We start from the raw sequence: 13,939 nt of genomic DNA, 5'->3' as shown, positions 1-13,939 counted from the left end.
CTGAACAGTTTACTGCAGGTATTGCAACCTTCTGGAAAGCAAGAAGTTTTTTAAACATACCTTGGTAAGGTGCAGGATACATCTGTCCCACAGGCTGGAGTTGAGAAGCAGATGCAGCCGTCTGGGGGTAAGCAAATGCCATTCCTGGATATGCCTTGCAGAACAGGTTTAATAGATTAGAATATGTTTTGATATCTCCCCGCTTGCCACACTTAAGTGGATTTCATGGGGGTTTTTTTAAGCCCCAGGAGCAAAGATGATATTTGGAGACTAAAAAGAAAGAGAGGTAAGAAGCTGGAAGTCAAGTGACACAAGTCATAGTAAAGGGAAAATAACAGTCACTTCTTTCAAGGCTTAAATACATATTCAAGTTACCACAGCTCACTAAGTTATCTTCTTCGCTGAATTTTAAGCAAAAACATGTTACCTTACATTTGGGAGAGGCAAATGCCAGCACACGAACAGCTCACTTTGGAGTTAGGTTAACTTTAACACAAGACTCTTCCTAGGGAGGGCTTAAAAAGTGCAACATGACTTGATTGCAACTTTACTGTTCAGTGCCAAGGAGGAGCTAAACAGACCGAAGCACATATTAAATGCTACAGCTATCTCCTACGTACCAATTCACACTCTCAGGCAAGGTAAAAGGAAAGATTACAATACAAATTGGGCCAAGGGTTGAGAAGAGTTCAGGATATCAGGGTCAAACTTTCAAAACATTCAAAGCAAATACATCCAAATCACCCTCAGATTAAAACTTCATGTTAACGAATAGTTTCTATTTCAACAAACAGAAAAGCCTTTCTTTATCCTGTTACTTGCCAAACCTTCCTCATTTTCAACACAAGGAAACTGCAAAGCAAAAGCGTTGAAAGGCCACAACAGATCTGGGTTTGCTGTGGGGTTTTGGGGTGAATTTTGGGATGGGGGTGGGTGTTATCACTACATAGTGGTTTTATCCATTATCAAATTATTTCTTCCTCTGCTTCAACCCTTTAAATTAAACACTCTTTGTGACATAGGCCACTGGTTTCCAAAAGCTCCAGAAAATATGCTGCAGAAAGCAGAAGGTAAAAGGCTTGGGTTCAGACGTTACAGAACGGTTTGCATGACTATCATAGTAGTAAGTCTTTACTATCTGATGTGGCAAACACATTGTATGTTTAAAGCTTCCTTGTTTAGCAAGCAGACTGCATCACTTCACAGCAGCACCACAAGCCTTTTAAAAGGCTTGTTCCTTCACTGGGTGAAAACCATGACCCATGAACACCTGGAGTGTGCGAATGAGCTCTCACGGAAAACCAGACCAGGACCAAGAAAAGTTGCAATTAAAATTCTTCTAGTTTCTGCTTTACAAATACTTGGAAGTTTTTTTATTTTATCCACTACAAAACCAGATACTAAAAAAAGTCTGGTTAATTCTTGGTTCAACCTAAAGAAGCCATCAGCAAGCAGAAAAATTGCCCTTTTTGACTAAATTAGAGGCATGTAATGTAAACCTGAGAATGCCAGAGTGTCACAGGAAGGAAGCTGGGATTCTCATCTTCACCCTTGCCCCAGCAATGGAGAAGTAAGACTTAGGAGAAAGAACAGGAGAACCAATACTCTCTTCAATTTCATTCTGGTACCTGAAAGCCCTGTGCTCCTGCAGGCAGAGCTGAATGTGGCTGGATCGTTGCAGGTATTAAAGCAGCGGAAGATACTGGGGGTGCAGAACCAGATGCCTGAGGTACTGAAAAGGAAGAAAGAAATTCAGCATGCCATAAAGTAGCTGGAAATAATTTAACTCACCCAGTGTGAAATGGCCAAAAACCATTAACTAAATAGACAAAAATTTAACAGAAACCTGTCTGCAGCCTTGTGAAAATTAAATCCAGTAAAACAAGTGATTAAAGGTAATCTTTCAGAGAGATTCCACTTCTACCTACATTTAGGTAACCTCTTTTCATTCAAAGAAAGGCAGCTCTAAAGGTTACTGATATGAGATGTTACTCATGCTGACTCTGAAGCCTGCTCAGCTGACATTACTAGTCCATCATGGGAAGACAAGTCAAGCCCACACCAAGGCTGTCAGTCTCTAATGCCCTTCACTCTTATTTCACTGTGCCCATGTCCAAAGCCCCTCTCCAGCTTTCCTGCAGCCCCTTTAGGCACTGGAGCTGCTCTCAGGTCTCCCCTTCAGGAGCCTTCTCTTCTCCAGGCTGACCCAACCCAGCTCTCTCAGCCTGGCTCCAGAGCAGAGCTGCTCCAGCCCTCGCAGCAGGTCCGTGGCCTCCTTTGGACTCGCTCCAACAGCTCCATGTTCCTCTTGTGCTGTTGCTCCACAGCTGGATCAGGACTACAGGGGGAGCATCTCCCCACAGTGCAGCAGAGCACTCCCTTGACCTGCTGCTCACATTCTGGTGGTGCAGCCCAGCACACAGAAGGGGTTCTGGGCTCAAGTGCACACTGGAGCCTGGTCATAGGGAGCTTCTGATCAACCAACACCCCCTAGTCCTTTTCCTCAGGGCTGTTCCATCCAGTCTCCATTTAGCCGGTGTTTGTGCTTGGGATTGCCCTGACCCAGAACATACCTATCAGTTCCTATTTCAGCTCCCAAAACGAATCCTTTATTTGTAAAACCTTTCTGCCTGAAGCCTGCAAATAAGTGCAGTTTTGCTATTCCAGTCCCAGCTCACCAGCACATTACCTTGTGTGGACACTGTGGGCAGTACCGCATGAGCTGGCTGGGCTGGTCTCACAGAAGATGAAGCCACTGGTTGTGCTGTCCCTCTGAGTGTATTTGGATCCTAAAAATATGTCTGCATATTACAATGAATGCTGAAGAACAAGCAAACAGTTTGAACCCAAGATCACTTCAGAGTGGGTGTTACCCAGTTAACCCAACTGAACTGTCCAGAGCATTTGTTCAACCCTTTTGCCACTGGAACAGTGTATGCTTCCCTGTACAAAGGGAGAGCTATTACTACAGATTCCCCTTTAAGGGATTCACACAGGAAAGAAAGCATCAAAGAAGCCATACTTATATAATAATGTACCTCTATCTCCGAGTCACTGGAGTCCAGCTGACTACCTGCTGTCCCAGCCAGGAAAGGCAGCATGGGCTGTCCCATTTTAGCCATCCGAGAAATAAGCTTTGCCTTTGCTACATCTGGGTTCTAAAAGAAACGCTTGCAGTTACTCTCCCTTGGTCCCTCAGCCCAGGCTTTTCAGACATTACAGACACATCTGTCAGGATTAGACTCTTCTAAATCATTGAGTTAATTCTGTCCCTTTCAATTTTTCAATGACTGCGCAAAAAGCTAATTTTCAAGCACACAAGATAACACGGGGTTTGTTCATCTGGCTTCCTTTATGTACCCCCCTTCTGGGATGACACTGCTGTCACTACACATTAAAACTTATACCTGCACAAAGCACAGCAACAGGGTGCAGATATGTGAACTGAGGAAGCTGCTTAACAGCTCCTTCTATCCTGAGGTACTCACAAGAAGTCATCTTCCCATGCAGCTGTATAAAGTTATACCAAATGTCCCATTTACTCTTTGTTATCCATTTTATTTTTGTCCATCTATCTGAAAAGACAACTAGCCTGTAATTATCCACATGGTCAAAAGTAACCTTACATTTAAGAGTAGGAACTAGAACTGCAGTTCATGTTCTGTTAATGCCTTCAAAAACAAGGCCCTAACCCAGTGTCAGTAGGGTAAGCATTGAAGAGTCTTCCTTGCCTGATGTTCACTTTATCTTCAGCAATATCAAATGTAATGGTGAAACAATCAAGCTTCCCTACTTAAGGCTTCAAATTAGTTAGGAAAAAGCCAACACTTACTGCTAGCTGTTCACTGATGGAGTTTGACTTGGCCCGAACAGCTGGCTCCCTGAAAAACAAAGTGTATGCTGATACTAGAGATTAACAAGAAATTCAGGATTCAACAGTCTGCATTTCTAAATACTGTCAAATACACCTCCCCTTAGAAAAAACATTTTCTTCTACCATAAGCATTTAGTTTAGCTTGCTTTTGGAAGATTCTTTGCAACACTGCCTGTAAGTTTCTGAACATCCTTATGAACAAGTTCCATGGCTGTGGAACAGCTGATTACAGAAAGATGATTTCATGGATTGCTGCAACAACCACATCCTGGTACAAACAATTTTAATCAAGTCTAATAACAAACTACTTATGACAACTAGAGCAGCACTTCAACTTGAGCTCCCTAAAAAGGATGGCTGACACAGTTAAACAAATGACAACGTAAAATTTGCAATTAAACAAATGAGCCATTACCCAAGAGCAGCTGATGATCACACTGCCACCTGAGACAAGCAGGCTGTTGTAGCAGTACCCATACGGCTTAACCAGGCCAGATCTCAGTACTGCTGTAGAGGAATGACTTAATCTGTGCCCATTCCAGTCTCTTTCAATCTATTCAGCATATTCCAGCAGCAAATTTCCTGCAAGCCTCATCAGCAAGCATTTCTCTGCCACACTGACAGCATTAGGCTGGCATAAAAAGGACCCACATCTGCCAAAGGATTGTGTTAATGCAGGGTTGTGCTATGTGTCTATGAGCATTGCCATCTTTTAATGCAGCTGCCTCTTACCCAGGCTTTGGAGGTATTGTAGATGGGGGCAGTAAACCAGTGTCTGCAGGGAAGCCATCTGAACTGGGGACTGGAGAAGGTGCAGGAGAATCCCGTGAGCTGACACTCTGTCCATCCGAACCAGAGCAGTCCTTTACCAGCTTCACCTTAAAAACCATGTAACAAAACACAGGTTATTCTGGGTTCCCAAAATAAGTTTTCAGCAACTTCTTTATTTTTTATGACTACTCCTTTGTCAAGCTCATCCCCTTCAATTAAGGGTTTATGACTGATTCAGACCTGGAGAAGCTGAGTCTTTGCATCCTGTCATTCCCCACTGAGTGCTGTTTTCCCAAGTGACTCACAAATAAGAAAATGAAAAGATCCCAAGACAGTTAGAACAGACATGTCTTAGTAAACAGCCCAGAGGGATTTTGGGGAATTTTGTTTTTTTTTTTTAATTAAAGATATGTAGCTCCCTGTGGTATTTGGTTTATAACAGTTTCTGAGCTGTGGCTCTCATACCAACAGCAGGTTTTCACCCTGCAGACAAATGCTGCCACTCAACAGCCATAAAGTATATGTAAAATAAACGTGGCAGGAGACACTCACTCGCCTCACTTCCACCTCAAAAATTAAAGTGGAGTCTGGAGGGACTCGGCCAGCCACTCCCTGAGCTCCATAGGCCCATGCTGGAGGAACGATGAGATATCTTCGGCCTCCCTTCTTCATCCCCATCATTCCTTCTTCCCAGCCCTTTGGTTTTCAGAGACACAACAGAACAGAAAGCAAACAGTTTGATCAGTGACATGACATTGTTCTCATTAAGACATCTTCAGGCACTGGCTATAGGAGATACCAAAACCCATACAGAGATTCTTATGAAATCCTGTTTGTTTTCAGTCTGCAGCACTAAACCTGTGTCTTAAAATAAATCTTAATGGCCAGTTGTAAGTTGCAACATTGACTTAAGAATAAAGAAGCAGCTCCCAAGATGTTGATAATGAAATCAAACACATGCAGCAATGTCTAGCATGAAGGCTGGAGGCTTCCAGATCTCTGCAGGTACCAGAAACCTGGTTTAAGTTTTAAGCACCATAACTTAAAAACAGCTATCGCAGATCCCACTGACATCCTGAAGAACAGAGCTGCATGCTGTGCTGTGTGCACAGACTCTGCAGTTGCAGAAGCTTGCAGAGCACTCAGTGGTGACCTCTCAGGATTCAGGCAAAGAACAGGACTCCACATCCTTGAGATCACTTCTGAATTGTTGTGGTTAGATTTATAAAGCACCCACAGAAAACAGTTGTAGTGAAGGAGATTTAAAAGTCAGAAAAATACAAATGGTCAATGGATGCCTGCATTTAACAGGATGACTAATGCACCCAAGCAACATTAATAAGAAAATGGATATTAAAACAAAGTAGAAAAATAGTGTATCTTCAATGAAGAAAAATTTGTAACAGGTCATCTATGAATTACTCAGGTAATGAAAGTGACTTGAACATAAGCATCTCTATGATGTGTGAGTGGCGAGCACCTAGAGAAGGTGTAGCTGCTCCATCCCTGGCAGTGTTCAAGGCCAGGTTGGACACAGGGGCTTGGAGCAAGCTGCTCTAGTGGAAGGGGTCCCTGCCCACAAGCAGGGGGTTGGAACTGGAGGAGCTTTAAGGTCCCTTCCAACTCAATCACTCTGTGATTCTACCATCTCTGATTCACAACCTGGCTTTATGGAGCAATATAAGGGAGCATCATACCACTGGAGTGAAAAATTATCACACAGTCAAAACCCTCACAATGTGTTTAGAGGGTAAAAGCACTTGTAGTACTATGTTTTAGTAGACCATCCTAAGAACTTGTCAGTTGTCTTCACCCTCCCATGCCCTTGCCCCAGGTGACAAGTCAGGGCTATTTGATGCTCTGCTTCTGAGGCACAATCAGTGTGGAGGAATATGAAGTAGTTCCCAAATAGAAATCCTCCTTCAGAAATAGAACTCCCTGGGAACAAGGTAATGGATTAAGTGGCTCCCAGAAAAAACACAGACAACTGAAAAACCCAGCTCTTGAAACTCTTGAAAAAAAGCTTCTTTTTTACCAAACAGGACAACAGTGCCACTGAGGAGACTGGGCTATATTGTGCAAATTAAGAAGAAAATAAAGAATCTTGAAAAAGATCTCCAGTAATTCAAAGCTCAGACTTCAGTTGTTATAATGGAAGTGTCAGAAGTTCTACCTTGATGACCTTTCCAGATCCCAGCTTCAGGCGCAGCAGCTTGTCTTTGTTAACATTTGAGTCAAATACCTAGAGAGTTGAAGAACAAAAACATAGACTATATGGATTTCCCAATGATTTCAAGACTCTGAACTCTACTTAACACATTTCATGAACTCCTGCAAGCTCTTATGTGCTGTTTCCTATTCTACCTCTTCCAAAATTAATTACCAGACATAAGACATGGCTACAGCTTCTAGTACAATTCAGTCCAATTTCTTATAGGAAACACTAGCTGGAAACTCAAACTTTACAACTGCTTTGAGCTCGATGGTCAGGACAGGATTGGGCCAACCAGAACACCACACAACAGGCTTCTATCAAACAGCAAACAACTGTCTACAAGTTTTGTACATTAAACTACAACAGCAGCTGTTTGTACTTAATGTTTGCACACTAAACTATGCAGCTGAACAACTCTTTCAGATGAGAAGTAGGCTCTGCTATGTGCCACTGGTACACACAGTGAAGGGCATGCCAGGCAGGCCAAGAAAAACAAAACACCTCCTAACAGATGAAAAACATAAAGCCCTTTTTTATAGCAAAAAGATTCAGCTGCAGATAGATACAAGCGCAAACCCTCTGCTGTTAATTTTGCCAGCAGAAGTATTTTAGAAGTAATGCTTTGGAAGGTTAAAGCATTTGTTTATTAGCTGCAGAGGATGTGAAAGCATTCTCATTCTTTTAGTAGTTGGAGATATGCTTCATGTCAGACAAGGCCCTTCTTATCACTTCCTCAAGCTGCTTCCAGAGGAGCAGAGCTGGCTTCCCTGTCTGTTCTCACAAGTTTCATAGGCACTCTCACACATTCGTATTAATGAAAGTTAAATGCCTTTCAATCACCTCCTCCTGAACAGTAATGGGATCCTGCATTATTCTATAGGTAACACTTAAGACCTCGATTATGGTGCCATAAGTGACTGACAAAATCCTTTTACCATCAGCACCAATACTGCACTCAATGTGGCAGGTTCCTTCAGGTGCTGTCACTTTCAGTACTAGGAAGAAGCTGAAATGCCTTTACCTGTCCAAGCCCATTATTCTGGAACAGCCAACCCGTATAGGCAACCTCCAGAGAGTCTCCTGCTTCTGCTCCCTGTCCCTCTCCGAGAAGGAGATCCTGGGAGAGTACTGAATCCAGCACTGGTGAGCTGTTGCATTTGGCAATGCACACCTGCAGAAGGAAAGCCTCTGGTCATTAAAACAGAGTGACAAGTTCCACTGCGACTCACTACAGATCTGATGCATTTCTTACTGTACTGATCAAGCCCAGGCTATAGATGCACCTAAGAGGCATTCTGTGTTTCCTTGTCCTGAATCCTGCTGCATAAATACCCTCTGCTCTACAGAGCCATTGGTCTTACAGTACTTGAGAACCTGGATCAAAAGTCCCCCTAGAAGTAACAGGCTCCCTGCCTCAGAGGCCTGTATCTAACAACAGAACTCCATCAGGCTCATGGCAGATCTGCCTCCTTCAGTACAACCAACTTGGATCCTTTCTGCAATATGGTGCTCTCAGAAACAGGTCTGAATTGTCTGTAGTTCTAACAGGGCGGCAAGTCCTGCCTCGCACACAGTAGTTACCTGCTTGCTGAAATCCACTGCAGCCTTTTCTGATTCGAACATGATGGACCAGTTTTGTCTCTGATCATCATAGAAGGTACTGTAATTGTTGGGCTGGACCTGTGAAAAAGGAAATCAGTCCTATATTAACATTAAATGATGCATTCAACTGAAATAAATTAAAAAATCCACATCCCAAAAGAAGCTTAAAATAAAAGCTCCTGAAATTAAACAGAGGCAGAATCCTGCTGTGTTACCACCCAAGTTCTGAATGCACAAAATAGCTTTTATTCATGTGCTCATTATCTTGGAAGAGTTATTATAACTCAAATACATGAGGAAATATTAAGTTCATTAGAGATGCTGCAGCTTTCACAAGCTGGTGAAAGTGTTCGCAAGCTTCTCTGCAGCTAGGTCATATAATACATGCTGAGATTTTTAAGTGGAAGCAACCTACTTTTCAAAAGTATTGATTATGTTTAGACTTCCACAATCAACTGGAGCAGTCACTTCGCCCTTGATTCTAAAAACTCTTGCTACCAGAAGCAGACTACAGAACCCAAAATGCACTTATAAAATCGGAAGAGCAAGGTGCCACCCTCAGCAAAAATCTGGACTGAAATTCTACCAGTTCAGAGTAAAATTACTTCTATCAAATCAAGAATTTTCATGTCACCTGATGACAAGCTGGGAGCAGCAAATCAACACACCAATTTTCTGTAAAGCCGGCAGAAAACAGAACATCCGGAGAGATCCCAGTTTAGGACTTGCAATGCTCCAAATTGTTCTCATCAGCAGGAAAATGCCGAGTGTCAGATTTCTGAGAGAAAACATTTCCTTCTGCTTGCTCAGTTGCAAGTTATTAGCAAAAGGAATCGTTCTGTTTCTATTCGCTGTAGGACTGCAAAGCACCTCCTCTATGATCTAGAGGTAATAATACACCTCCCACAGCAGATGAACTTGCATTATGAAATCTACTGCTCTGCAAAAGGCAGATGTAATGATCCCTTGTGCAATACAAAGAGGAGGAGAACAGTGCTCCCAGTCACCAAGACCCCTCTTGCTGTGTCAGATGTCTGATCTCAAAGGCTATAAATTAAGACTTAAGTATTTCAGAGTCAGCTTCTGTTTGCTGTGCATAACATATATCCCTGAACACTTTTCTAAGCCAGAGTCTTACCGTGAACACAAAGCCTGGATGGATCCTTGCAGTTGTGATCTGCTGCTGCTGACTGATGTAAAGGAGGAGCCTGTACTGGATTCCACAAGGAATTGGGCAGGGAAAAAGAACAAAAAGCAGGAACTCAAAACCTCATCTTCAGTTCTCACATGCTTTCTCAAATTCTGAGCCTAAGGCTACAGTATTTATTTACCAAATAGACCCAGCAGCTGCTTTTTCCACAGCAAAAATACCTAATGCAGTATTATAACACCTCTTAAATCCCATGGAAAATGGGCATGGATGATACTAGCTAAATCCATGCACATGGATTAAGCAATCCATGCATGGATCAAGCAATTTAAACTAATTATTTTGCAGTAAGCAAGATGCTTTGACTAATTCTACATTTGTCACAGTTACTGTGTAAAAGGATGGTGCACTAACCCTTCAATACACAGAATTCAATACATGCCATACAGGCATAAGCCAGTGTAACAGATTGAGAAATAAATTGCAGGGAGCTTTCCAAGTGCTAAACAACGCAGATACAGCATCACATTGACATATTTGGCTCTATTAAGTGCTTTCCTTCATGCACCTGCACTCAACACATTAAATTTCTCAGGCATAATTTGTAAAAGATCTTACAAACTTGTTGATCACAGAAAAGAAAGAGGTCACTGAGGCAAATGGCTGAGCCCTAAGAAAGGCCAGGAGGCGGAAGCAGCAGTGGAACCCAGACCTCCAACATCAAAAGCAAAGACATGCCAGTGAGTTCAGAGAAACACTACCCCATAAGAGCATGCTCTCAACATGGAAACGTTGCAGGACTGAAGTGTTCCTCACCTCTTTAGTGGCGTGGTTCCCCACTACAGCTGCTCCATACTTGCCTTGCTTCAAGTACTGCCCATTTGTACTGGAAGGCAAGTGAGATAATCAGCTGTGGAACCATCCCTTCCTCACATTTCTTTCTACTGCTGCTGAGTTTTAATTCTTTAGAGTTCAAGTCTCTTGTCCTCATGCCTCAAGGATCAGAAAGTCTTTCTTAAGCTTAAAAACATTACATGTCTTGCTTGCCCACAGATCACAGGAGCATACATTATGGAGTTTGAGTTGAAAACCACTCTTTCAACCTGGCTCTAGGGCATGATGGCAGTGTCAAATGAACAGAGGATTTTACTGCTGTCACTCTGTGCTCAAAGCCTCAGCTCTGCAGAAAGGAACGTGAGACATAAGCACCTGACAGAGCTGCCTGGAAACAGTGTGAATGTCAGGCTGATGCCTCAGGACGCAGCTCCCTGTAATGGCCAAATAAGAAACTTGCTATTTATTTGACAACTGCATAACCCAGGACAGCAGCGCAGTAACTGAGCTTGGCTTTGCAGAGAAACTTGCACTGATTTGTAGCACTACTGCCATGCAGACCCATGTCTATAACCACAGTCTCATCCTACTCATCCAAAAATATCTTCCCTCTATGATCAGGGCTCCAGCTCCCAGATATGCAGACTAACAGGTCAGGCAGGAAACTGCACTTACTATCGATAAGCAAGAACTGCGGTGGCTGCAAACACAGATGGAGCTCCTGAAGCTGCTGGGGCCACAGAAGCCTTCTGGGCTGCTTGGCCTGCTGAGGAACCAAGAGCAGGGACAGCATCAGCAAGACAGAACAGCCACAATTCCATGCACATTCCTTCCTCCAAAGAAAAACAACTCCAGAAGAAGATTAAAAAAAAACCAAAATGAAAGAGTGATGTTCCAAAGTCACCAAAGGCCATTGAGTAGCCACACATACTAGAGGGTATTATCAAAGAAAACTAAGAGGATTATTTACACAGCTGTCCATAGAATCATAGAATCAAACAGGTTGGAAAAGATCTATAAGCTCACCAAGTACAACTGTTTCCCATCATTGCCAAGGCCACCACTAACCCATAGCACTGAGGGCCTCATCTCCACACTGTGTGAACACTTGCAGGGACGGTGACTGCAGCCCTGCCCTGTGCACCCTGTTCCAATGCCTGAGCACCCTCTGGGGAAGGAATTGTTCCTCAGCTCCATCTAAACCTGCCCTGGGGCAGCTTGAGGCAAGCTTGAGGCTTGTTTCCTCTTGTCCCATCCCTTGTTCCTTGGGAGCAGAGCCCAGCCCCTCCTGGCTCCATCCTCCTGTCAGGCACTTGTAGGCAGCGATCAGGTCCCCCCTGAGCCTTCTCCTCTCCAGATTGACCCCCCCCCAGGTCCCTCAGCCGCTCCCCATCACACTTGTGCTCCAGCCCCTAAACCACCTCCGGTGCCCTTCTCTGGCCCTGCTCCAGCACCTCAATGTCTCTCTTGGAGTGAGGGGCCCAGAGCTGAACACAGGATTCAAGTGTTTCTCACAAAAGGGCCACCAAGGCACGCACTGCCAAGTTATTTCCCCATGTCCAAGCCCAGTTCCTCACCAGCTGCTGTTTGGCTCTTCTTAGGCTGCTTTGGTGCCGTGTACTGGAAGAATTCATTTCCATGGCTTGAGACTGTTTGATCCAAACCAAAGAGAGAGGCTAATCTGGCACTAGAAAGAGAAATAAACTGCTTCACCTTATTTAGCACTGGCTTTATAGAGAACAAACACCATTAATTCTAAGTTGTAAAGTGCTTACCATTACTTCAGAAATAAGCAAAGGGATGCACATGAAACAGTCCTATCCTAATTAACCATTTACTTTTGAATAAGCAGAACTTAAAGAGGCTGGAAGTGGCCTAACTGTGTTTCACTTCCTCAAAAGCTACTGCAGTGAAGAAACAAGGGCTGAAACTACACTAAAAAAGAAAGCAACTTTTAAAGCAATGCCTAGGACTGCCCTTGTATGGAACAGCTGATGGCTCCAGTACTGGAAAAACTATGTGACAATGGAGAAGCCACCATTCCACATGAGAAGTTTTCCTTTTGAAATGCTCAGGGAACACGTTCTCCATTAAATTTTAAAAGAGCAGACGCTCTGCTGTCAGAGGGCAGAGGATTTAATGCTGCAGGTAAACAGGTTATTCTTACAAAACATGTTGGCAGTTTTACTGCTTTAAGCCTGTTTAATCACCTGGTCCTGTGGGACAAGTGAATAACTCAACCTAATCAACAATTCAACACTAATTCAACACTGCCAGGAATGGAGCAGCCACAGCTTCTCTGGGCACCCTGTGCCAGCACCTCAGCACCCTCACAGGGAAGAGCTTCTGCCTAAGAGCTCATCTCAGTCTCCCCTCTGGCAGGTTAAAGCCATTCCCCTCAGCCTGGCCCTACAGGCCCTTGGCCAAAGCCCCTCTCTGGGTTTCCTGCAGCTCCTTCAGGCACTGGAGCTGCTCTCAGGTCTCCCCTTCAGGAGCCTTCTCTTGTCCAGGCTGCCCCAGCCCAGCTCTCTCAGCCTGGCTCCAGAGGAGAGCTGCTCCAGCCCTCGCAGCATCTCCATGGCCTCCTCTAGCCTCGCTCCAACAGCTCCACGTCCCTCTTGTTTTTTTAAAGCATAACTGCCTGCTAAAGGAGAGGACCAGCTCGCAGTGCTTGTCTGGAGCTCCTTGGAGGGCAAGGAACGAGCACAGCTGGAAGCACAACTGTGGAGGAACCTTCCAAGGAACAATAAGCAGGAATCCCGAGTGTGCTGCACACCGAAACGACACCCACGGCCTAGGAGCTGCTGAGGGCGCAGCACCCAGCCCTGCTTAACCCCCGAACCCAGCACCCGCGGGCCCCCACACGCTGAGTGGAAGGAGCCCCTTTCCCCCGCCTGTGCCCCCATGACTGCAGGGGCGGCCCCGCCTCCTCCCACGGGAGCAGCTCACGGTCCCTGGGCAGGGTGCTCAGGCCACGGAGCCCCCCGGCCCGGTCCGCTCCGGCCGCCAGTCCCTTGCCGGAGGTCAGGCTCTGCCTACGCCCATAAGCAAGGCGGGACGGGAGAGGCGGGCACAGAGCCGGTGCTGACTCTCGTAAAGGGAGAACGGCTTCCGCTCCCCCTCTGGTCCCCATCACCCGGTAGAGCAGCCCCGGAGCCAGCAGCAGGGCCTTGCTAACAGCGGGGAGGGCTCCATGGGGCCCCGCGGGCCCGTTCGCCGGGAGGCTCCCCCAGTGCTGCCAGCCCCTGAGGGCAGCGAGAAAGGAGGGATGAGGCAGGCCGCGGGGCCCGCCGCCGCTCACCCGCTGGCGGGGGACAGGAAATCCCCATCGTCTTCCTCCGCCGCCGCCGCCCCGAACATGGTCCCGGTCCCGCCGCCACCGCCCGCGATGTCGTAAACTCGTTGCCCGACAGCGGTGCTTTCCGGCCGCGGAGAGACAGGAGCGCCGCGGGGAGGGGCGGGGAAGGAAAGCGGGAAGAGGAAGGGCCCCAGA

At 45.4% G+C, this 13,939-nt stretch overlaps 1 protein-coding gene across 5 annotated transcripts in view; it reads right to left on the bottom strand.

Moving 5' to 3' along the window:
* Positions 1-13,867, bottom strand: part of FKBP15 (FKBP prolyl isomerase family member 15) — a 32,738-nt gene extending 18,871 nt beyond the window's left edge. For 2 of the 5 annotated variants that reach the window (XM_062616018.1, XM_062616021.1), the window contains exons 1-15: positions 13,748-13,867; positions 12,024-12,133; positions 11,122-11,212; positions 10,429-10,498; positions 9,601-9,675; positions 8,442-8,540; positions 7,882-8,031; positions 6,819-6,887; positions 5,198-5,341; positions 4,607-4,752; positions 3,833-3,881; positions 3,039-3,158; positions 2,690-2,789; positions 1,629-1,732; positions 61-154 (exon numbers count right to left, since the gene is read on the bottom strand). In XM_062616018.1, coding sequence (XP_062472002.1) covers positions 61-154; positions 1,629-1,732; positions 2,690-2,789; positions 3,039-3,158; positions 3,833-3,881; positions 4,607-4,752; positions 5,198-5,341; positions 6,819-6,887; positions 7,882-8,031; positions 8,442-8,540; positions 9,601-9,675; positions 10,429-10,498; positions 11,122-11,212; positions 12,024-12,133; positions 13,748-13,806 — 1,480 coding nt within the window. In that variant the 5' untranslated portion in view covers positions 13,807-13,867. Of the gene's footprint in view, positions 1-60; positions 155-1,628; positions 1,733-2,689; positions 2,790-3,038; positions 3,159-3,832; positions 3,882-4,606; positions 4,753-5,197; positions 5,342-6,818; positions 6,888-7,881; positions 8,032-8,441; positions 8,541-9,600; positions 9,676-10,428; positions 10,499-11,121; positions 11,213-12,023; positions 12,134-13,747 lie in introns of those variants that run through there. The other 3 variants (XM_062616019.1, XM_062616022.1, XM_062616023.1) reach the window with 3 other exon arrangements.
* Positions 13,868-13,939: the final 72 nt, after the last annotated feature.

Source organism: Pezoporus occidentalis, unplaced genomic scaffold (assembly GCF_034315485.1).
Source record: "Pezoporus occidentalis ecotype Australia unplaced genomic scaffold, CSIRO_AGI_Poc_V1 ctg187, whole genome shotgun sequence".
Classification (NCBI taxonomy): domain Eukaryota; kingdom Metazoa; phylum Chordata; class Aves; order Psittaciformes; family Psittacidae; genus Pezoporus; species Pezoporus occidentalis.
The sequence above is the reverse complement of the archived record's forward strand: the minus strand, read 5'-3'. Positions and strand labels throughout refer to the sequence as shown.